General features: G+C 41.7%; 1 protein-coding gene across 1 annotated transcript; it reads left to right on the top strand.

Moving 5' to 3' along the window:
• The first annotated feature begins 487 nt into the window (after positions 1-487).
• LOC146608650 (MSL complex subunit 3-like) lies at positions 488-12,374 on the top strand. Its single transcript, XM_085347768.1, has 14 exons — positions 488-737; positions 2,526-2,608; positions 2,719-2,814; positions 3,012-3,106; positions 3,191-3,288; positions 3,511-3,639; positions 3,871-4,028; positions 5,709-5,867; positions 5,971-6,206; positions 6,294-6,383; positions 7,810-7,919; positions 8,095-8,194; positions 8,280-8,364; positions 11,144-12,374. Exons 1-14 carry the CDS (start codon positions 639-641, stop codon positions 11,241-11,243), a joined length of 1,638 nt encoding a protein of 545 aa, XP_085203894.1. The 5' UTR covers positions 488-638; the 3' UTR covers positions 11,244-12,374.
• Positions 12,375-23,707: the final 11,333 nt, after the last annotated feature.

Consider the following 23,707-nt stretch of genomic DNA (forward strand, 5'->3'; position numbering starts at 1 on the left):
CCCTATAAAAAGGCATTTAAGTTAATACATTGTACCCTATTTCCTTAAACTGCTGTGCTAATCCTGAAGCTTTCTGAGGGATGCAGCTACAACAACGCCATTCTTTTACACTAACAAAGTCCGTTTCGTTGGGATTTTTTTTAAAGTTCAAATACTGACATCTTCTGGTGAATCTTTGAAACTACACCATCTGTACGGTGTCCCCGAAAGCTCATTTCAAAAGCTCATTGCGCTTTTAAATGCTGCCTTCACTGTGATTGTAGTTACAAGGCTGCGGCAATTCACGTGCAAGAGCCATAGTTTCCAGCTTCAGTTTGTAATGAAAGTACGTGGAGGGGGGTTTATAAATGCATTTGACTCGCCGCCTCTGCACTTGTTATCCACAAGTAACCACAAGTAAGCGCGTGACCCACAGTGGTCCCGCGCTGTGTCGACTAGAGAAATTACGAGCGGTCCTTGAAAGCAGCCAGAGCATCAGCAGCAGTAAGACTAGCAGCATCTCATCCCACAACAGCGCCATCCTTCCACAGTGTGTTTTGGTGGAAGAGCCTTCACAGGGAAGAGTCTGGCAACGAAAGGGTTAAGGGGTTTACAGGGTTCAGATCGATGCCTCCTCTCCCACACGTCGCCATGAACAAATGAATTCGCGGGGAATTAAATATCAATTTCACAAAGGAGAGCGAGTCCTGTGCTTCGAACCCGACCCCACCAAGGCTAAAGTGTTGTATGACGCTAAGGTAAATGTTTTGCGCAGAAAGATGCAGACTGGTCGGATTTTCGACTTTGTATAAACGTGTAATTCATTCTAAGGGGGAAGCAGCGTTGATTCTTTAAGGTGTGGGGCTCTAAATGTAGCTTGGGATGGCTGCTTAGGCCACAGGAAAATACGCTTGCACAAATAACGCCCAGGCTAGGTTCTCTTGATGTTTTTCGAGTGGTTTCCGGGTGTGTTTGATTAGCTGTGTGTCGCTCGCGGGTCACAATTTAGAAAAAAAAAAGTCAACACAACCTTGACGTTTTGTAATGTTACCGGTTTGTTTGTGTGGAGGAGGCTGCTGAAAGGGGAATTTCACATGAAAATTCTGTTGCAGTCAGTTAGCATTAGAAGCATCTTTAAACAGCAGTAAGGGAGTTATTACCCGGGCGGCTTGCCGTGCAAAGCAGATTAATGTCAACACACCAACCAACAAGCGCACCACGACAGCAGGGCTGCTAACTTTGCACACACAGTTGTCTGCCTATTTCAGTTTAGTTGTTTGCTGGCTTTTTTTTAAGCGGGCTAAAATTGTCCAGCAGACTGGTGGCTATTCTGCTGCCTGACTAGCTGGTAAGCTAACGCTCCAAGAAAGCTACAGTCTTTACTCCACTCTAGCATGGCTGTTGCTAACCTGCGCTAGCTAGTGGTTAGCATAAACACTTATTTGCAGTTGTCTTAGTATATTATATTAAATGATCATTCTTAGTGTCAGAATGTAGCTGATTTACGTGGATATTTTTTTTTTATCCTGATAAACCTTTAAGTATTTAGCTTTAGTTATAAGTTGGGTAATTACTGTTTTATTATGAGAGGTTCAAGGGTAAAGGGTTTATCTACACTTGTTTGTACTTTCTATGGTCTAATCCTTTCATAGCTTTATGATTGATACTGATTGCATTAACATCAAGATTTTGCTGAGTCTAGATGTTGCAAGTGTCAAATTCTGATTTGCAAAGTAATAACAGTCAGAGTAACAAGTGCAAGAGATTTTTTTAAATTATAATAGACTGAGTATTACACATAACTTAGCTTCATATGCAGGTAATAACTAAGCAAATGGAGTTTTTGCATCATGTCTTGGGGTGTGATAGTATTCTCATATATTGCGTGGCGGTATCTGGTGTGCCTGTATCGCTACAATATCAATATTTTGTTAAATAAATTAAAATACCCTGGGAAAAGAACAAGAGTACACCACCATCCGGTTATGTTGTTAGCCATGATATTGGGTGAGCCAATTTAATGTAAGTTAACAAACAAAACGACCAACACTGGACACACTTTGCTTGCTCTGAATTAGGAGGTAGCTTTGTCAAGCTAACGGCTCAGTCACACAAGTAAAACTAAGACAGAAATCTCTTTACAGCTATAATAATAGTGGTTTCTGATGATTGTATTGTATTTTTTTACATTCTGCAAGCGCAACTTATGGTGACTAAATGGTTGCTCAGAGCTTGAGGATGTTGTGCTCGGGGCCACTTTTGATCTGAAGGTCGCCTGAATGCCAATGCCGTGCCACCTGCAGACCACAACAATGTACACTGTGCTTGCCACAAATAAGTGATACAAAATCTCTTTGTTGGTCTGCTAGTTATGCTAATATGCAAATTCCTTATTTTTCTTCTTGTACTTGAACCCTTTATTGATTATTGACCCTTTATTAAAACTGGAAATGAATGATTACCCCAGAAAATGGTGGTGTTGGGTACTTGCTAAGATATGAATAGATGTTTAGCAGGACTGCGCTAACTGTGTGTTCATGTTGCAGGTCCTTGATGTCTTGATAGGTACAGATGAACATGGAAGACGAATCCCGAAGTACCTGATTCATTTCAATGGTTGGAACAGAAGGTAAAATTCTCCTTTCATCAGCTTTTGTATGAAGCAGTAATGTAGCACTGCTGTCAAGGCCACACACTTTTAATTATTGATATATTTTGCATATATGGCTGTTTTTGTAGCTGGGATCGTTGGGCCGCAGAGGATCATGTCCTAAGGGACACCGAGGAAAACCGAAAATTACAACGTAAACTGGCTCGCAAAGCTCTAGGTCGCATGTAAGTTCACGTTCTAATCGTCTACTGATGATGATCAGCAATTACATGATGATGAAGTTCTGAAAAATTTTGATTTAAAAAGTCCAGTGTGGTGTATTTCATTTCATTGCCTGCAAGTTTTGGATTTGACCTTTTGGAATGTCTGTCTGTAGAAAAGTCTGAGACAGTTTTTTTTTCTTTTTGTTTCTCGGTGATAGGAAGAGAAAGGGATGGGTAAAGAGGCGCCGTCGTCAGTCTGGTACTAAATCTTCTCTGAAGACTCTCCCAAAGGAGGACGACAGCGATGACGCGTGTGAGAAATCTCTCTGCATCTCTTTGTCTTTTGCTCCCCGTCTCCCTCAGCAATCAAGTTAAGCCCCACGTGTTCTTTCTCCAGGCTTAATTTCAACTTCGGAAAGCAGCGACGGGGACGATTCTGACCCCGAGTCTTCAAATAGCGGGGACAGCACCTTCTCTGAGGACATCAACAAAATGGTAAAAGTTGATCGGCACAGGTTCAAGGGCATGTAGATCACTAGTTGCATTGCAGGCCTTTAGATAACATCACTGTCAGGCTTAACTTGAAGTAAATGACCTTGATATGTGTAATATGTGGCTGATAAATTCAACTGTGGTTGTGGGAGGGATTTCTGGCCACGGAAAATCTACGCGATTGTTTTTATTGATCCTCCATTTGTACATTTGTTTTTGTATCAGAGGGTTGAGGCAGACGTGAATGTCAAGAGGGAATATGAGGAGAAGGTCATTCATGTTGACATCAACATCCCCGATGTTCTGAAGAAGAAACTGGAAGATGACTGCTTCTACATCAACAAGAGGAAGAAGGTGCGGGCAGCAGATCCTGGGCACACACCGCTTTCTAAAGCCTATATACAAAATGTCAACAGCTCATTGGTTGTTTTTGTTCTACAAATCCATCATAATTTAGCTTGGCAGCTAAAGGACGGGTGGGCACGACTCAAAGATTTCTGACACTGGTTTGTGTTTGGAAAGAATTGTAGGATATGGAACTGAAGCGTGTCAGTATTTAACCTCGTGTTGTTTTACCTCTCTCAGCTTGTGATGGTTCCCTGTCAGACAAACGTTGTGCACATCCTGGAGTCCTACGTCAAGCACTTTGCGATCAACAAAGCGTTCATGGCCAACGAGCGGTACAGGCGTCAGCAGAGCACCACGCAGAGCGGCAGTCCACAGCCAATCCCTCCAGAGAAAAGGTTAGTATTGATGTTCTTTAAACAGGAGGGGAAAAAAGGCGATCCAAGCACGCAAACCACTTAGTCTTCATTTCCAAGTGTCCAATAGAAAATGGTTAATGGGAATTAAAACTGAAACATGCTCTAATACATACAAATTTGTCCACTCAGTGGCCACTTTATTAGGTACATATTTGATCCCCTTTTGCCTTCAGCGCTGCCTTAATTCGTCATGTAAAGATGGCATTTGGTTCTTGTTGATATGATGGCGTCACAGAGATGCTGCAGATTTGACCTTCTGAAAGTCATGGCAGAAATGGAGACTTGGATCAGACAGTAATCAATTCAATTTTATTTATATAGCGCCAACTCACAATAACAGTCGCTTCAAGACGCTTTATATTGTACAGTAGATCGTACAATCATAGATACAGAGAAAAACCCAACAGTCATATGACCCCCTATGAGCAAGCACTTTGGAAACAGTGGGAAGGAAAAACTCCCTTTTAACAGGAAGAAACCTCCGGCAGAACCAGGCTCAGGGAGGGGTGGCCATCTGCTGCAACCGGTTGGGGTGAGAGAAGGAAGACAGGATAAAGACATGCTGTGGAAGAGAGACAGAGGTTAATAACAGATATGATTTAATGCAGAGAGGTCTATTAACACACAGTGAGTGAGAAAGGTGACTGAAAAAGAAAAACTCAATGCATCATGGGAATCCCCCAGCAGCCTACGTCTATTGCAGCATAACTAAGGGAGGATTCAGGGTCACCTGGTCCAGCCCTAACTATATGCTTTAGCAAAAAGGAAAGTTTTAAGCCTAATCTTGAAAGTAGAGATAGTGTCTGCCTCCTGAATCCAAACTGGAAGCTGGTTCCACAGAAGAGGGGCCTGAAAACTGAAGGCTCTCCCTCCCATTCTACTTTTAAATACTCTAGGAACAACAAGTAGGCCTGCAGAGCGAGAGCGAAGTGCTCTAATAGGGTGATATGGTACTACAAGGTCATTAAGATAAGATGGGGCCTGATTATTTAAGACCTTGTATGTGAGGAGCAGGATTTTGAATTCAATTCTGAATTTAACAGGAAGCCAATGAAGGGAAGCCAAAACAGGAGAAATATGCTCTCTCTTTCTAGTCCCTGTCAGGACTCTTGCTGCAGCATTTTGGATTAGCTGAAGGCTTTTCAGTGAGTTTTTTGGACATCCTGATAATAATGAATTGCAGTAGTCCAGCCTGGAAGTAATAAATGCATGAACTAGTTTTTCAGCGTCACTCTGAGACAGGATATTTGTAACTTTAGAAATGTTGTGCAAGTGGAAGAACGCAGTCTTACATATTTGTTTAATATGTGCATTGAAGGACATCCCCCTCCCCCAACCAGATTTGGTGAGCCCTTCCAAACGTTAGCCTCAATTTTTTTCTTAGCTGACAGGAGTGGCACCAGGTGTGGTCCTCTGGACATGCAACATGTTAAAAATTGAAGTGGATGAGCTACAGAAGCAGAGATGCTCTTCTTTGCACCTTGGTTGCAATGAGTGGTTATTTGTCCTTTCTTCTGACCGTTCTCTGTAAACCACAGTAACATTTATCTTGTTGAAATTATACTGAAACAGGGCACTCGAATAGCTTCCCTTCACTGGGGCCTGTATAATCAACGCACACTTGTTACATCTCTTATTCCTTCCTGTTTTTTAATAAAGTGAGGAGCTGTGTAAGGAAATGGTCGACGGCCTGAGGATTACGTTTGACTTCACCTTACCCATGATCCTTCTCTACCCCTGTGAGCAAGCCCAGTTTAAGAAGGTCAGCTCCTCGAGGCTCTTCCTGGCCATGAATGAAAGCTCCCCCTGCTCAAGCAAGTAAGTGTGCTGCGATGAATCCCTTGTGCCGCATCAGAAAGCACTGCGTTCAACTGCTGTGCTGTTTATTTTATTTTTTATGCATTTGCCTTTGCTTCCAAAGCACCCAAAGAGAACGCAGTCCAAGCCCACTGGGGCACAACCCGCCTACCCCTCAGTCCACAGACAGCCAGCCAGCCCTAAGTGACATCTCTACTACAACCCCCACCACTCCAGCCCCAACCCCAAAGCGCCGGCGCCACCCCGATATGGACTGCATTTCCTACCAGTCGCAATCACTGAGGCGCTCTACCAGGAACACGTCCGGAGGTGACCGTCCAGCTGAGGGAAGCAGCGGCGGTAATGAGTTTAAGTTCCTCCTGGATTTGATGTAGCTTTGTGTTTACACAAACTCAACTTAGAAATGCAACATATGTCATGATATAGGTGGAGGCAGCGCCACGGCGTCACCGCAGCTCAAACGGCGAGTGGTCGACACCTCATCGCAGCCCAAGTTCTTCCTTAACCTTGACAAAAGTAAGCTCCGCGTCTCTGAAAGTACTCTGTGTGATTGTAAGTTTGTGAAAATCACTATCATGTCGTAGCTGCAAACCTCTTTGAAACCCTACAGCGTAACCTGACGTGCACCTCCCCAAAATTCCCTGCAAGTCTAAATCAAATTTGACTCATGATTTAACTCATTAGAATCCTTAATTTGTCCACATAAGTAGACAAATCAGAACGGAATCAACTTTTGGAGATTTACTTTCCTGGATGATTGAGAATGCTTCAAGACAGAAGTAGATAAGTATTCACCTGGTTCTTCGTTCTGCTTTTAAACTTTCTGAAGCAGGTTTTATGTGTAAAATGGCAATAGTAGCAACTCTCTGCTAAACGATTGCTCTACTAGGCTTGTATTGTCACAGGTCACGGCATGCTCAAGTACCAAGGAATGAGACCAAGCATTTATCTGTAACCGTATTCTTTGATCTAGTCGCCTGTGCAGATAAAACCTCCCCAAAATTGACAAACACAGCTGCCGTCAAGAAATTTAAAAGCTATGTAATTCTAAACAAAATGAAAACCAACAAGAAGAGTTTGCAAGAGTAGAATGAGAGGTTTCGGCTCTCGGGCTCCTGTGGAAGCAGCTCCCAGTTGGGTTCAACAGCTCGCTCATAAGGGATCGTTGGTGTTCTCTATCAAATTTGGTGTAGTTTGGAAACTTTGTCTTTCCCTCAGAGATGCAGATTCATTTATTTTTATGTTCTTAGGGGAATGTTTGCATAATTACACTCACTTCCAGAAGGGGGAGACATGAGCTCCTCACTGCAGGCTTTATTGTAGCCATGTTTCCTGATTGGGTGAAGATCAGAATAACGCACTTCCTGTAAACGCACAGTGATTGTGTTTGAGTGCTAACTTTGATTTTGTAGTAAGCAGTTTAGCCCAGTAGGTGGTGTTATCTCACTTCTGTCCTCCCACATTCTTCCCCTCTTCAAAGTCAGCGAGCTGCTCTCTGCCAATAAAGTTATTACAGTGAACTCAAGTTAAATGTAAAGAAACATTTTAGTTAACAAAATGAAAATAAAAAACAACTATTTTGTGAACTTTACATTTTATTTTAGTTCGTTTTTAATGATTTTATTATTATTCCTAAATCGTACCTCTGACACACACCGTAATAATTAAAGACTAAAACTAGCAGTGAAATTAATTAAAAACTAAACATTTTCAAACTAAGCTGTAATGAGAAAATCCACACTGGAAACTAACTGAAACAAAACTGAATTTAACAGGTCCAAATGAAATGAAAACAATAACTAAGCTCTAACAGTTTGAATCGTTTCCTTTGAATGTTTTTGTTGATCATCGATAGCGTGCTGTGAAAATGTGAATAATTAACAGAATCAGCTGATCTGTCTTTCTGGCAGTGATCTTTCCTTTTATTTTCCCCGTCCCGCAGAGACTCCAGTGCACAGCGGCTCCTCTTCCCCGTTGCCTTTGACCCCGAGCAAAGAGCGCAGCGGCCCTTTCTACGGCCTGGAGAGCCGCAGAAACAACGAGCTCAATGAGGTGATGAAACTGTGTGATTATCTGGAATGTGGGAATTGCTCAAAGGCACTAGGATCATTTTATGTATTGTAATGTGCTGCTGTAGATTTGTATACACCACCCAGTTGACAGGAGGTTGAAACATTGCACTCACAACTCTACTAAACTGTGCTGTTCTGTTTGCTCTGCCCAGCAGGTTTTGAGTTGGAAGCTGACTCCTGATAACTACCCTCTGAATGACCAGCCTCCTCCGCCATCCTACCTGTATGGGTCACAGCACCTTTTGCGACTCTTCGGTCAGTTTCAGTCCAGACACGGTTTATGCTACTAGCCTTTTCCCCACACTGAAACACTCCCATAATCCCTGTTTTTGGCTTTTAGTGAAGCTTCCTGAAATCCTGGGAAAAATGCAGCTGCCTGAGAGGAGTCTCCGAGCCCTGATTAAACATCTGGAACAGTTCCTCAGGTAATCGGTTGTTAGTTAGGAGACTTAGATCAGCAAACCTGATTCACGCTCATTTCTGCTTGGTTCACAAAAGCAAGAGTTTAAAAGGATGGACAAATCACTAGTACGCCCAAAATAACTGAGAATCACGAGAACAAAAAGGAAAAGGAGGAGCAAGTAAATGAGAACATGGAGGGGAAAGCTGGAGTGAGAGGGAGCACGTGCTGGAGGGAGGGAGATGAGTGGGCGTTACACAAGCGCGGGAGTCTAATCTTTAAATCCTCCCGAGTGATCTTCAATTCAGCTGCTCCCAAACCTGAGGGGATTTAGGTCCTCTGGTTCTGTAATCAAACGCATGCAGTGCCGCCTTCTGCCATCAAGCAGCGCTGTGGAGCCAGTGAGCAGAGCTCGGCATGGAGCGGGAACAGATCTCTGCTCTGAGAGCCGGCGTTGCCTCTTTCATCACCTAAGTGGTAAGTGTTTATAAATGGATGTCATTAAAGGGTTGTCAGGGAGACGGTCAGTTTGTCAGGACAAGGTGAGGAGAGGGGGGCGTGCAGCAGGAAAGGATGGGATGCATCACTTTTTTTGTTGGTTTTTGTTTTTGTTTGTGCCCCTTTTCTTGTCTCAAACATCATTGTCATAGTGTGACTATTACACTATTACCTCAAACATTAGCAGTGCCTCTTGGCAAGGCTATCCCATCAGCAGTGGGGTAAACATGTGCAGAAGGTTCTCTTAATTCACTCGACTGCTGATCGCTTCTTTCTTTTTCTGAAGGATCATCGTTGTGTTAAAGGGCACGGAGCTGTTCCAGGATCAGTGTTGCTCTCTGATGTTTCCTTCATGTCTAATTAATATGTTCACCATGTTGCAGTTAGTGAGACCCTGAACACAAACTAACATAGTGGAATATTTTTTTTCTTCTTCTGTTTTTATCTGTAATCAGCCTTGTGGCAGATTGTGCCGAGCGGGCAAAAACTGATTGATGTCGCAGGGACTGATGTGCATTGCATTCTGGGATTTGGCCACAGTTGATCTCTCACTCTCTCTTTCTCCGCTAGTGCGAATACGATTAAGTGTGGGGCGCACGTGTGGGGCACGTCATGGCATATGTACCTGTGTCGTTTCTGATCCAGCGCCAACGATGACAACGAGGCCTAAATTTCTGGCACAAAAGAGGCCCCACACTTTTCAGAGCAACAAATAGCTGCTTTTTAATACTGATTTTATTCTTTTTATTTAAAGTTTTTAAGACAAAAGAGTCTTTGATTGCTTGTCACGCTTTCCCATCAATGTCCCATTAGTTTGTTTGTTGTTTCTTAAGTTCTGCTCTGATGAGGATAATTTGTTTGCATTGAGATTAGGAAGGCCGGTGGAGCTAAGATGAGATGGCAAGATTTAGAGGATTTGGCCGAGTGGCGGATACTAAGAAGATTCCAGATTAGTTTTCCCCGCTACTGATTAGATGGGAGGGTGGGGTGGGGGGATTTTTCACTCTTTCCCTCTCTGGCTGTCCGTCAGTCGTCTTCTTGGTCTTTCTGTCACATTGATTGGTTATAGGGATTGATTGGTGGGGTGTGGGCTTTGTCTCCAAAATGTCCACTCCAAGCTGAGGGCAGAAGGCAACAGAGTGTAGGATTTATGTGCAACACAGCCAGGGATATCTAGGAAAACACAGGCTGATGTCAGCTAAGACTAGGGGTGGGTTTAAAAAAATCGATTTTCTGATTCAAATCTATTTTAGCTTGAATAAAGCGATATCAATTCATTAAATCCTGAATGGATTTTTAAATGTATTTTGCTAGAAAAATGCCAGAATCTCAGGTTAAAGCTCACAAAACTATTTCACCAACAACCAAACAGCTAAAACTGCAAATGAGAGCAGGTAAATTGATTTCTCACAAAGACGTAAACACAAAGTGTGGATCGTTCACCCGACGACACGTACATGCCATCGGGGCTGAAAGCCGACATCTCACAGATTCTGATGCTGCAGGTTTTGTCACTCTGATTAAAATTCACTGAACTAGCAACAAAAGAAGATCCAAACTACGCTTCACGTTTGATAAACATTGTCATTAATTCCCTCTTACTTTCGCTGTTTTGCTTCCACCACGATAAAATCACACTTCCTGCGCAGCTCTCACTCTCTGTGTACTTCAAGAACAGTTTCCCATCTAAAATCTCTGTTTTCTGCATTATATGCTTGCTTATTGTACACCAGTCTACCTTTGTGTACAGCGCTGTTGGCCGCGGTTTTGTTTTGTTTTTTCAAAAATGACTTCCGACAAAGTCTCATTTCTGCTGTTCAATATTGAGGAAATGTAGACTTTTTAAATATCAAAACGGTTAGCTGTGTATATATTAAAACCTGTGCTCTGCTTCACTTCAGCAGCATCAGGTGATGTTGATTCATGGTTTTCTTCAGTTTGTGATCTACTGCAGAATATTTCTAAGGTTATCTGCTATAAAAATATTTTATCCTCAGTTACTTTGACACAAAGGCACATGCTATGATGCTTACACCTCTGAACTCTCACAAGTGTCAGCTTTGTTTTTATACATATAAAAATATGGATATGTACTGATAAATGATCAGAATTATAATATTTCTGACTGAGTCAAAATTTGGACCTTGTAAATCAGAATTGAATCGATTATAGAAATCAGTGACTATACTAAGCCCTAGCCAACACCATCCTTGCACTGTTGTCGTGTAAGCCTGTCATGTCATCTTCATCTGAAAAAAATGGCTCATTCTGAGTATTTATTTGTTCTCCTTTTTGCTCTTTTTCAGGTTTCTGGCCGAGTTCCATGAGGATTTTTTTCCAGAGTCTGCATACGTGTCGGCATCTGAGGCTCACTACAGCATGAAACAACCGAGGCCGGTTTACTGAAGGAGACATGGGTCGCCCACTTCTTCCTTTGCTCGTCTCTTCCCTGACCTCTAACCACCCCCCTCAGCTTGTCTAGCGCTGACCTGTCTGAGCTCGTGTTTACTGGACTAAATGTCAGCTTTCTCTGGATTTCCGATTTCTTCGCCTCTGGCCCAACATTAGCTTTCTGGGTGTTGTACTGTGGAACATTTGCTTCTACTGTCCCCACTAACCCTCGCCTATGCTCTGTGTGTGGCAATGTCACGCGCGCGAGGCCACGCCTGTGCCGCTTTGCTGTGGTTCATGTCGAGGGCAGCTTTCTGTAACCCTTGGTAAGACTGAAATCTTAGAAAACTGCTAACCATCAAAGCCTCGCTTTCTTCACTCTAGTTCAGAGCTGCGACCACATTGCGGTGCTCTGCTTGTCTGCCTTCCCGATGAACCCATTTGGGATACTCGCAAGGGCTTTGTATGCAGATTTGCTTGTTTTTTTTGTTTGTTTGTTTTTTGTCTTTAAGCTTAGCCCCGTCCTATTTGTGGCAACGCTGCCACCAACCTTCTGTATACAGTTTCCCTGAGGCTGCATTAGGACTCTCTCTCCCTGTCCTCAATGTTTTCCTGCTTTCACTGAGCTGATCAAATTCACAGACTGTTCAAGAACTTTGATTCAGGACTGATTTCTTTAGGTTCTTGACAGTTTTATGGTCTGTTCAGTGTCCTGAGGTCTGCTTTCCTGCTTTGTTTTGCATGTCTGATAACTGTCAGTCATCTGATTTTTATCGTTTCTTCCCTCCTGTCAGTAAGAATCGGGTGCAATTTGTCCTAAAGCTCATCTTCAGTTAACGGGTAGTCTTAATGCACAGTTCTTCTAGACCCTGAAGCTTTTTTTGGACCAGTTCAGTTTTGAATTTTATGTACAAATGTACAATTTTTAATGCAGCAAAAGAAACGACGTGCTTTACTCGTGAAATTGTGAACATGTAAATAAATGCTAAACGCCTGTTCATCAGCATGTTATATTTCTTTGTACACCACTGGCTCACTCCAATAATACCTCAGTTTGTTTTGGCCGCACACGCTATGTACAGGATGTCTGAATTTTTCTGTTTCATTTGAGCGCTTTTGTTTCCTTCCAGCTCTGTTCATAGTTCAAATAAAGACGTTTTCTGAAGGCTTGCAGCTTATTTACATAAGCGCGAGGCAGCGAGACGACTTGGTGCCCCTGCCAGTTTTGTGTATGCGCTTCTTGCACCTTGGTGCCTTTTTCACTATAAGATGAATTAGCAGGAAGCATGCGAGTGGATTGTGATGGAGCACTTTAAATTTGGACACAGACAGGAGAATTTTATCAGCTGCCTCGACCTTGCTTGTCAGCACGCAGCAGATGATTTAAAATTGAGGCGGTGGAAGTTGCTGCCACAGCTTGACATTTTGATTCCGCCGTCTTTGTCAACAGGACTCTTCTGTCTCGCAGCAACTTAAAAGCGACCCTTATTGAAACTCCTGGTGCTCGTTTATACTGTTTAAGTGTGGCACCACCGGCAGTCATCCAAGGTGATAAAATGACAGAGAATAAAATGACTACAGTAGCGGGAAGATATGTTTAACTGATGGTGTACGATACTGCCACAGCCAGCTGGACTGTTGGTCCGATCGATGTCTGCTGAATGTGGATGAGGCTCTGAGTGCTCGTCTCAAGAGGTGGCCATGTTTTTGGCACTTATTTAGATCGGGTTCTGAAACAGCACTTGATTTAATGTGTAGGGAAAAGTTGGAAATACTTGTCATAGTGAAGTCAGGAATGTCACCACATCATTCAGTGGATTTTAGGAATGAGGTCAGAAGACTGTAGTCCGCAAGGCTTTTTGTCTTGGGATTGGAGTGAGCTTACAGGGGCCACTGTGTCTGTAAGAGCAGAAAAAATTCCCATCAAGCCATTTTTTTCTGCTTGTCAAATTCAGGATCACATCTGGGCTCTCACAGGGAGGAGATACAGGCGGGATGCACCCTGGAGGTAGCTGAAGGGTCTACTTCAACGGGGATGCGTGGGTTAGTAAGCCATGCCAAACCGAAAGGTTTTTTTTTTTTGTGTTACAAAACCAAACGAAGTCGCCGTGGTAACTTATCCTGAACACGTAACTTGCTCCTAGTTAGGAGCAAGTGAAAGATTGTAAATATAATGAAAACCTTGTGCTTCTACCTAGTCTGTTTTAAGTCCTGTGAATCTACACATTACACCCCTGTTGTGCTAATGTGCTTTTTTTATGTGCCTTATCAACATCACAAATGTCAGATTGTTGCTGGAATTTACATTCAGCTTGGGATAATTGTTTTTTTTTTTTTTTGTTTTTTTTATCTGCCCTTCCACTGCTGATATTGAACATGGATTAGAAAACTGGTCGGGCTATTTATCACCAACAGCTGCTCAATCAATTAAAACAACAGACATATAATTTAAACATTTCAGTTTGCTTTAGTTTATCAGTGGATCAATGTCAACATTTCCTTTAGTCACCATTAATGTTTCAGAGCTGTAATCTGCAGCACAGGGAGTGCATTCACTGTTACAAAAACTAATCAAAATGTGTTTTTGTAACACTAATGTTTGAAGAAGCAGCAGCATGTTAGCACTTTACTGGTATGTATATTCTTTATAAACTTGGCACAAAAAGGAACACAAGCTTTAAGTTGCACTGTGGCACGAGCCAAAGCAGATCAGTCAAACGGCATGCTTGTAGACACCAACTGACCGCTAAAAGAGTCAATAGCAGAATACGCTGTTTGACAGAAGAGTGCTCAACTCTGCTGCTCAACCCACAAATCCATTTTTTTTTCTCACAAATGTGGAATTCCTATTAAAGTAATTATTACATGAATAAGTGAAGTCAAAGTTGTGTTGGTTGGTCCAGAGCGATACAACTCCAGTTTCTCTCTGATAATCAGTTTGATTACATTCTTGCAACATTATGGGGATAAAACTTTGAGGTGGATCTAATGCCAGCTAACAAAGGCTAACAGAGGCAAAAAACACACCGCATACTGAGAGAATAGCAAGACATCCTGAACAAGTCACCTCAGTATCGCTGTCATCAAACAGAAGTGTGACTCATAACACTTCCTTCGCAAAGGAAAGGACATCTAGCGGCTTCTCCACCGGCATTTTGACAGCTGAGGTAAACACCGGACTGACAGCCTACACTTTTCAAAGATGGCTAAAAGAGACTAAAACATGTTTGTCCTACACTGGCCACCATAGCTAAGATTATGCACTCAAACTAGGAGGAGTAAGAAAACAGAATTAAGTTGACTGTCATACATCAGAAAAATGAGGTCTGGCAACTCTTGTTCTCTGGAAATTGTTAGCAAGTGTTGATGTCTTTGCTGAACCCACACAATCAATGGATGTAGCTAGATTAGCTGATAATTTGCCTTTCTTTATAGGAATAAGAGTGGTATTGATCCTTTCTTCTTTATCTCATACAAAGAAAATTGTTTCCTCTGTAATTGTTTTTGCTGTTATAAAGCAGAATATTAACATATTATTATTTAGACAAGTGAAAACACAAGCCTTATTTATTCTAATCTAAAGCTTTAGATGTCTTTCTGATGAAAAAGTTTTATACATACATCATTTTTAGACTATTATTGTTATATAGATCTTTAGAAAACTGACAGTGTATATGCTTACTCAGTACTTATCCTAGAAATGCTAAATATTGGGTGATTTAGGGTTTGGCTGATACAAATGTTTTTACCAGGCAAGTTTCTTCTTCTTGTGTAATCTACAGTTGCAAAACAACACGAGAGTTAAATAAAAATGAGAATTTGTTCGTCTCTTTGATACATTACACATCTTTACTGCCTGCAGAGTTATGCTCTTTACTTCTAGTGCACCTATGGGAAACTGGCTATGCTGGCTTCCCCGTATCAGAGTTCTAATGGGTTTCAGTGGCGAACCTTAATTGTATTTGGACTGGGTCAGACTTCTTGTAATGAACCGCTTATCAGTGCAACCTGATACGGCACTCTCTGCCTGCTGCTATCACGTAGCCACAGAAGCCACCAGTTCAAGCATCTCAATTCGATTTCCCATCCATCGTTGTCTCTATCAGCTTACCACATGATTCAATTGTTAGCGGAGGAAATGGGGCATAATGAGATGTGAGCTATCACCTTGTAAGTGCTGCTGCCGGCACCTTTCACCTGAATGTGCTTCTTTTTTTCTTTTTCCTTTTTCCATTTGGAAAAGCCAGCCTCTGCTTTTCCATCCCACTCTCCTATCTCTCTATCTCACTCCTTCTTATGTCCCCAAGTTTCTTTTCTTCACTTCACATCTGTATCCTCGTCTCGTTTGTCTAATGTTCGCTTTGACAAGTCTTTTGACTTTCTGCTCATCTCTTCATTGACTTCAGTACTTAACTGCAGCCAGAGAGAAGACAGTGAGACGCTTTTGGCCAATAGGAGTTCGCGGAAGTATCTCTTTCTATTCTCTTATCTAATTTAGGAGAGCTTTCCACCACATTTCCACTTTTCACCCATTCCAAACCTTTGTCTTATTGACACATCATACATGATGCATACGTCTTCTCGCCAGCCGTTATCAAAGTCTTCCAGTTTTCCTCTTCATTCTCTTCTTTCTTGCTTCTCTCCATCCACCGCTTTCCATCTTCATTCTAGCGTCATGGATCTAAGGCACGCATTGAGAGGGGAGACGGTGGACATCAGCCCCTCTTTGTCCACCGTATCCTCTTGGACATCATTTGACATTAGCAGTGACATCACATCACTGAGCTCTGACCAAATCTTGACTCCAGTAACAGCTGAGAGCGGCTTCAAACCCTTCGAGGACTCGCTTCCAAAGAAGTCTTCTTCAGTCACGGCCTTGTGTAAAGTGCGAACTGTGGCGTGGAGAGAGACATCTTTTCTTGGAAACGACGAGTAAGTACTTGACTGCAGTTAATGGATCAGGCAGTTTAGTCAGGCAACAGTTAAAAATGACTGAGAGGCAATTTCATGTTAAAGCTAGAAGAGCCAATTTGAACTATTTCACTGTATTTGTCTTTGTTTAAGGAGAGTAGTGCTAATATAAGGAGATGTATATATTGTACCATAACTAGTGGAGTGATTTGTCACGTTTTTAAATATGGGACATGATGTAGGGCTGAAAAATGTTAGCAACTTTGCTTTATGACAATATCAGTACGCTAATATGTGATTTTAGCATGTTTCATCTGCATTTATATAGCTGTAGACTGTAATGGAAAGTCACGATGATGACCAAGGTTAGAACCCACGGCTTTGTTTTAGAAATGTCACACCAGACCAAAGTCGTCAACCTTGACTCGTAAACCGTTGTACCATTTCAGGCCATCACTCTGAGATACGTCATCACATTTTATTCCATCCAGTGATTTTGCAATGTCTATTTATTAGACTGAAATTAATTATACTCTTACATATGACAACTTTGATTAAAAACACAAGGTCTAATCAATGTTTTTTCCTCGAGGCCAGCAATATCAATACGTGGTTGTGTATTTTTTTCAGCTTGGGATGGGATTTCATTGACATTTTCATAAAACCATTGCACGAGTTGATTGAATGTTTAAAAAAAAAAGAGGTTTTCTTTGGTAAGGCAAGGGCCAAATAACAGTAACGACGCAGGAGAGAAGAGGCTCAGACCAATAGCACACGGTCACAAGTGTGTGTGTGTGTGTGTGAGAGTCTTTGCTTTCAGCCTACAGTGGCAATCATGAGCTGTTTCATCTGGCTTTAATCACGAGCGGTTCTATAATGGGAGTCTGATTCCCAGTAGCAGGACTGCGAGAGCAGATAAAATAAACCCTGCATTACTTCGGATAGAAACCATAAATCACCTTTTCTCCTTGAATTCTACTGAGAGTCTCTGGCAAGTAAGAAAAAACCAGGGTGTTGTGCATCAAGTGTTACTTTTCTTATTCCTTTCTTGTTTCACTTCCTTCTTTCCACTCTCCATCACTCCGCCATGCCCTGGTATATATAATTAGCCTTCCACATGCAGACAAATGTCTGAACTTACTCACTGGCTGACACTCTTGCCGTGTCTTTAAATCACCCCAAACTCCCCGCAGAGTGTTCAGTATCTTTGCATGAAGACTGATTAAACTTTGGCTGAGGAGTGTTTCTGAGCCAGCTGACGAATGTAAATGCATTCATGCTTTTGCTGTCTTTGTCAGCAGCTTGTTTTTCATCTTTCAAATCGGGTAGCTGAGCAGGAATGGCAAATGTCTATTTGACTTTATATTTTTCACAGTCAGGTGGGAAGAAATCCAAATTGGACTGTAAATCTTGTTGACAACAGTAGCTCTTTGAAATGCCCCGCTGTTCTTGAGCATATAATAAGGCAGCCGTCTGGAATTACCAGGATTTATTCGTTGATTACTTGCAATTATAGAAAAAAATGTCATCTGATTAAACTAATAGTAAACACACATTCCAGAAAAGGAGTTTATGAATGCCTGTGCCTGACAAACAATGACCATCCCAGAATCTATGTCGAGACAAAGGTTGGAATTAATAGAAGTTTGGGTTGTAAAGAAGCATTGCACAAAGAATCGCACAAAGCTGCAAACCGTTTCTAAAGAAATAGGTGCTTATCAGTGCATACATACACAGTAAGTGGGTGCTCTGCTAATATCAAAGCAACAGGACACAGTCCAGTTCGGAAAGTGGTAGGCACGGGAAGGGCGTCATAAAGGTTGACTACAAATGTTAACATTTGGTATCACCTCTGGGATAATGATGGATGGATGAGACAAAGGCTGAACCTCTTTGGCCAAAATACACAACACTATGAGAGAATAAAGGCATTTCACACCAATTATCATGGTAGGGAGAGAATCATGATTTGGGTCTGTTTTGCAACCTCTTGTAATTGTTAAGGCAAAAGTTAATTGTGTTGAGATATTTTATAAGGCATTGTCAGCCCACCTCACTCCACTGCTATGGAAATGCTGTGGTATGACCTGAAGGCGTTTTCAATCAAGACATTGACTGAACAAAAAATATTTATGAACTCAAATCATTCAGGCAGCATGGTTCTGAATTCCTGCTAATCAGCGTGTGAGTCTCCTAACAAGCTACGACGGCTGCTAGAAAAGAGCCCACTTATAATTTTCCAGCCTTCACTGAGATGGCGTTCAGTATAGATATCAAAGATGCAACATTATGTGAATCCACAGGAATTAAGAGGTAAGTAGCAGCCAGCTGCTGATGATTGTGTTATTAAACCTGAATGCTCTAGACCAACACACTCCCAAAACCTCTATTTTTACCAAAGTCTTCCATCCAAGCTGATTCACCCCAAGGTCAGACTGTGCACAAAAAAAAATGGCAAAAAACCCAAGAGTTATATCTCAGATTCTACAAGCATGATGTTAAAGTTAATGAAAAAAACTGAGCAAGTACTGCTTGTTTGATGAAAGCCTTTTCCGTCTAAAAGAACATGGTAGCATGGATTATGTTTGTAAAGTTGTATCTGAACAATTCACAAGACTTATGCAACTATGTCCTCTGGATGGACCAAAGTGGAGATGCTTACCCATAATGCACAGCACCACATTTGGTGAAAACCAAGCACAGCATATCAGCACTAACGCCTCACGCCCACTGTTAAGCACAGTGGTGGAAGGGTGAGGATTTGGGCTTTTGTTTTGTAGCCACAAGACCTGGGCACCTTGCAGTGAGTTGACTATGAACTCCTCTCTATACCAAAGTGTAACAAATGTGAGGCCATATGTATGACAGCAAAGGCCGGGACCAAATTGTGTCTTGAAACAGGACAATGAGCCCAAGAATAACATCAAACAGAAAACAACTGAAATGACTGAAAAAGAAAAAACCTTATTTTTTCAACCTTATTTAAATGCTGTGGTGGGACCTTAAAAGAGTTCTGCATGAACAAATGCCTGCAAACCTCAGGCATGATGTGAGGGATTGATAAATTCATACCAAAAACTCTTATCCTTACTTTAAGTTATCGCTGCCAAAGGTGGCTCTACAACAGGGGTGGGGAACTCCAGGCCTCAATGGAGCCGTGTCCTAGGGTTTCAGATCTCACCCTGGGCCAACACACCTGAATCAAATGATTAGTTCATTACCAGGTCTCTGGAGTGTTCAAGACATGTTGAGGGGGTCATTTAGCCATTTAAATCAGCTGTGTTTGATCAAGGACACATCTAAAACCTGCAGGACACTGGCCCCTGAGGCCTGGAGTTCCCCCACCCCTGCTCTTTTTCGTACGGTTGTACACATATTTTGTATAATAACAAATTTGACAACAAATGTAAACACTGGCCAAAAGTTTGTTTTCACCACAATACTGTCAATCACATTGGCCCATTGCTAGCTGAACATATTGATTCAGTTTAGTTCAGTTTAATTTTATTTATATAGTAGTATGGAAAGTGGGAATTAAAAATCCCTTTGAAAAGAAGGAAACTTCTGGCAGACCCAGCTTGTCATCTGATTTATGGATTGATAAAGCTGGGTATATGGCATAGCAGGGAAATGAATTTACATGAACAAATTGAAGTCTATAGACATGCATGATTCAAACTAGTGCAGTACAGTATGTTTAATACTAACGGCATGCTCTAATCTCTGTAATAAAATATTATGGTCAGCAGTATTGAGGTTTAGCAGGATAATCACAAAGAGGAGTCCACTGTCGGACAATTTAAATTTCATTGACTAATAATAATAACGTCATCATATTTTTCTTCATTTACTCTTCTTCATTTTTTTTCTGACAAAAACAAGATGATAACTACATATAAACTAATGCACAAGGACAAAAGCGATGATGGAGACTTTTGTCAGCGAATAAAATTGAGAGGGAAATATTCTGGAGAGACAAGATCCAATCAGAATTGATTAAGTTGTGCAGAAAGGGTGGAGGAAATTGGAAGTTATCCAGTCAGAAGTAATCTCCACGTGCAGTAAGGTTAGATATACACATTTGATCTGGTCCTGGAAAACGGTCCAACGAGCTCCCATGATCCCTGTTTCTCATGAAAATGTGATAAAAATGTCGACTCTTAGGAGGAAGAGAAGAGTAGACATATTGACACATTTCACAGCTGGTGTCAAGGAAAAGAAGACCCAGTAATAACACTGCTAATTCTCCTATTTATATATGAACATTAAATTCCCATGAGTCTTTGCGTTGTAGTGTTGCAAAACCTTTAAGAAATTGCTAAGATATGTTACTGAGTCCTTGTTAAGGTGTCGCTGTAGCTTTAAGCCTTTGCAGTGTTGGTCCAATTTCTGCAGTTCTGCTCCTGGTCTTTTCCTCTTGCCATAGTTTTACCTCTTCTTTTAAATTTTTTGTTTCATATTGCTGAAGAAAGATCAATCTTTTTGCTAAGCCAAGCCATTTGCCTTACTCAGCTGCTCCACAGCAATCATTCGTTTAGGTAAAGCTACTTATTCACATTGAATCAGTGGTATTTTAGCATTTAAAAAGTTACCCCAAAAATGTCATTGGCATTTTTTTTAATGTAAGGTGAAGATCCTATAATAATACAGAGAAAAACCCCAAAATTAGATGATCCGAAGAGCTTTGGTGACAGTGGGAAGGAAAAACTCCCTTTTAACAGGAAGAAACCTCCAGCAGAAGCAGGCTCAGGGAGGGGCGGGGCCATCTGCCGTGACCGGTTGGGGTTGAGGGGAGGAAGTGGCTGGAAGTGACAGTAATGACAATTGCTGAAAACAATTAAGGTGAGACTTTCTAATGCACATTATTACCCTCACAATAGTATTAACATAACATAAATACAAGAATATGATTACCTTTTCTAAACATAAGCAACTGTTTCTGTGTTAATGTCTTTGCCCTCGTTCGGATTTTTTCCCGAGCAAAAGTAATAATCACATCCCCAGATGTTTAGCGAGAGCAAGCGAGAGAGGGAGGGTGAGGGGGAAAAAGGAGAGGCAGCCTGATGATAATCATAGCAGAGAGAGCTTCAGAGATGTAAGGAAAGAAAGCAGATAAAGAGATTTTCCACTTGCCGTTGAATCACCTGACCCCATCAGCACTCTTCTGGACCCTCTGCCCTCGACTCCCAGCTTCCTCCAATCCTAATCACGTCTGTTTCTTCTCAGCTCACTTTTCTCCTTCACTTCCTTGCATCCCATCTGCTCCTCAACTTTGAACATCTTGTTTTTCTTTTCCACACCACCCCCACTGACCCTGAACATAAAGTAATTTTGCTGCAGTTCAGGTTATTGTTTTTGCTGGGACCTGCTGGGTGGCAGCCTGAGGATTAGGAGACAGTCGGGCAGAGAGCTGCAAAAAGATGGCACATTAAGCCATGAGGTAAGATATGATATAGTGTTTAGTGCCATTTCATCCTTTTATGTCTCCCGTATATATTTTTAAGAGGTGGAATGCGGTGAACCTGCGGTGCTTGTGATGGGTAAAGTATTTCTATTTTAGCCACGTATGGCACAGCACAGATATTCAAATATCGCAGTGTGTTTCCGTGTCCCCATGCACTTTGCACCTCATTTCATCTGAGCAGAAGCTGGAGAATTTTGAAGAAAGTTGTTTCTATCTCTCCAGGCAAGCGCAGTGTGTGGCAAACAGACATTTTCACAGTTGGGTGGAGACACTCTGATTGGAGCCCTCCTCCTTATCTTACTGTAGCAACTGCATTTTCTACTCCTTTCAAGCTCTGTGATTTTTTTGACATAAAATGCGAGTCTGACTTTAGTGTGAGGCTGTGCTTTGCTTTGTAGGATGGTGGCAGGCTTACCTATATGTGTTAAAAATAGGGAAATATGAACATATGCAATTTATGTTTCATGTAAATTATCCAAGTAAATGGATAATTAAGCATTTAATGTGGCAGTAAGCAGACCTGCTAGCAGGTCAACACTATAATAATGTCTGTCCCAATGCAATTCAAAACCAAACTTACAAACAACAATAATAATAATAATACTAATAATGGATTGCATTTATATAGCGCTTTTCTAAACACTCAAAGCGCTTTACAATTCCACGATTTATTTTCTCTCACATTCACACACTGGTGGAGGCAAGCTACAAACCACTCATAATCCTCTAGCTGCCCATAACCCTAACCCAATGTTTTTATAGAACCAGTCACCTTCCACCTCCATTATGAACACAGTACTGGTACTGGATTGTGAATTGTGTTTTGCCTTCTGAGCCATCCTGATTCAGCAAAATGCTGGAAACATTCCTTTGGGCTATACCGATATGATAGTGTTGCACAGTTTCTGCAGATTTGTTGGCTGCATAATCTCCTGTTCCACCACATCCCAAAGGTGCTCTCTCTGTTGGACTGAGATCTGATGACAGGGTAGGCCAGCTGAGTTGTTCTATAAACCATATAACTTAGTGTGTTATCCTGCTGAAAGCAACCATCAGACAATGGGTACAGTTTGGTCATAATGGGATGGACATGACTAACAACAAGGCTGTGGTGCTTCAACAATGCTCAGTTGGTACTAAGGAGCCTAAATCTCCAAAAGGTGATTCTGTTCATCTGGACGTAACGTTTTGTGGGAGAAACGTTTCGTCACTTATCCAAGTGACTTCTTCAGTCTCAGCTGACTGCAGGTTTCCCCAATCTTATAAACAGAATCAACGTTTGGAGATTTACTTACCTGGACGATTGAGCATGAATTAAGGAGCCTAAAGTGTGCTAAGAAAATATCCCCCATACCATGAACTACCATCCACCTGTTAATACAAGGATTCATGTTGTTTACACCAAATTCTAACCCTACCATTCAAATTTCACAGCAGAAATCAAGACGCATCAGACCAAATATGAATTTTTTAATCCTCTGTTGTTCAATATTGGCGAGCCTGTGCAAATTCTGCCTTCAGCTCCCTGTTCTTAGCTGGCAGGAGTGGCACCTGTTGCGGTGATCTGCTTCGGTGTTCAACGTGTTGTGCATTCATAGATGCTTTTCTGCATAACTTGGTTGTAATGAGGGGTTATTCAAGTTGTAGTTGTCTTCCTGTCAGCTCGAAGCAGTCTGGCCATTCTCCCCTGACACCAACAAGGCATTTCTGCCCAGGCATCTGCAGCTCGCTGGATATTTTCTCTTTTTTTAGCCCAATCTCTGTAAACTCCATAGACGACTGTGTAAATCAGCAGTTTCCGAAAAACTCGGAGCAGCCAGTCTGGTACCAGCAACCATGCCATGTTCTAATCTAACTTAACTTTCTTTCCCATTCTGATGCTCAGCTTGAACTTCAGACAGTTGACCATGTTTACAAGACAAGTTGCACTGAGTTGCTGCCATGTGATTGGCTAGTTGAATATTTGTGTTAATAAGCAGTTGAACTGGTGTACCTCATAAAGTGGCTGTTGACTGTGACTTGGTTATTTCTAACATGAAAGGTATCACTCAAAGTAACAAGCCCACACAATATTGTGATCATACTCTTTAAACACCATTTTATC

The sequence above is a fragment of the Diplotaxodon limnothrissa genome, linkage group LG23, assembly GCF_057381915.1.
Source record: "Diplotaxodon limnothrissa isolate DT_005_m linkage group LG23, D_limnothrissa_male_GT1.1, whole genome shotgun sequence".
In the NCBI taxonomy this organism is placed as follows: Eukaryota; Metazoa; Chordata; class Actinopteri; order Cichliformes; family Cichlidae; genus Diplotaxodon; species Diplotaxodon limnothrissa.

Excerpts from the sequence above, each read along its gene's own strand:
- LOC146608650 (XM_085347768.1), top strand. The coding sequence starts at position 639 with ATGAATTCGCGGGGAATTAAATATCAATTTCACAAAGGAGAGCGAGTC. Across the intron at positions 3,107-3,190 it reads GGACGACAGCGATGACGCGT|GCTTAATTTCAACTTCGGAA; the intron begins GTGAGAAATCTC and ends TTCTTTCTCCAG. Across the intron at positions 8,365-11,143 it reads CATCTGGAACAGTTCCTCAG|GTTTCTGGCCGAGTTCCATG; the intron begins GTAATCGGTTGT and ends GCTCTTTTTCAG.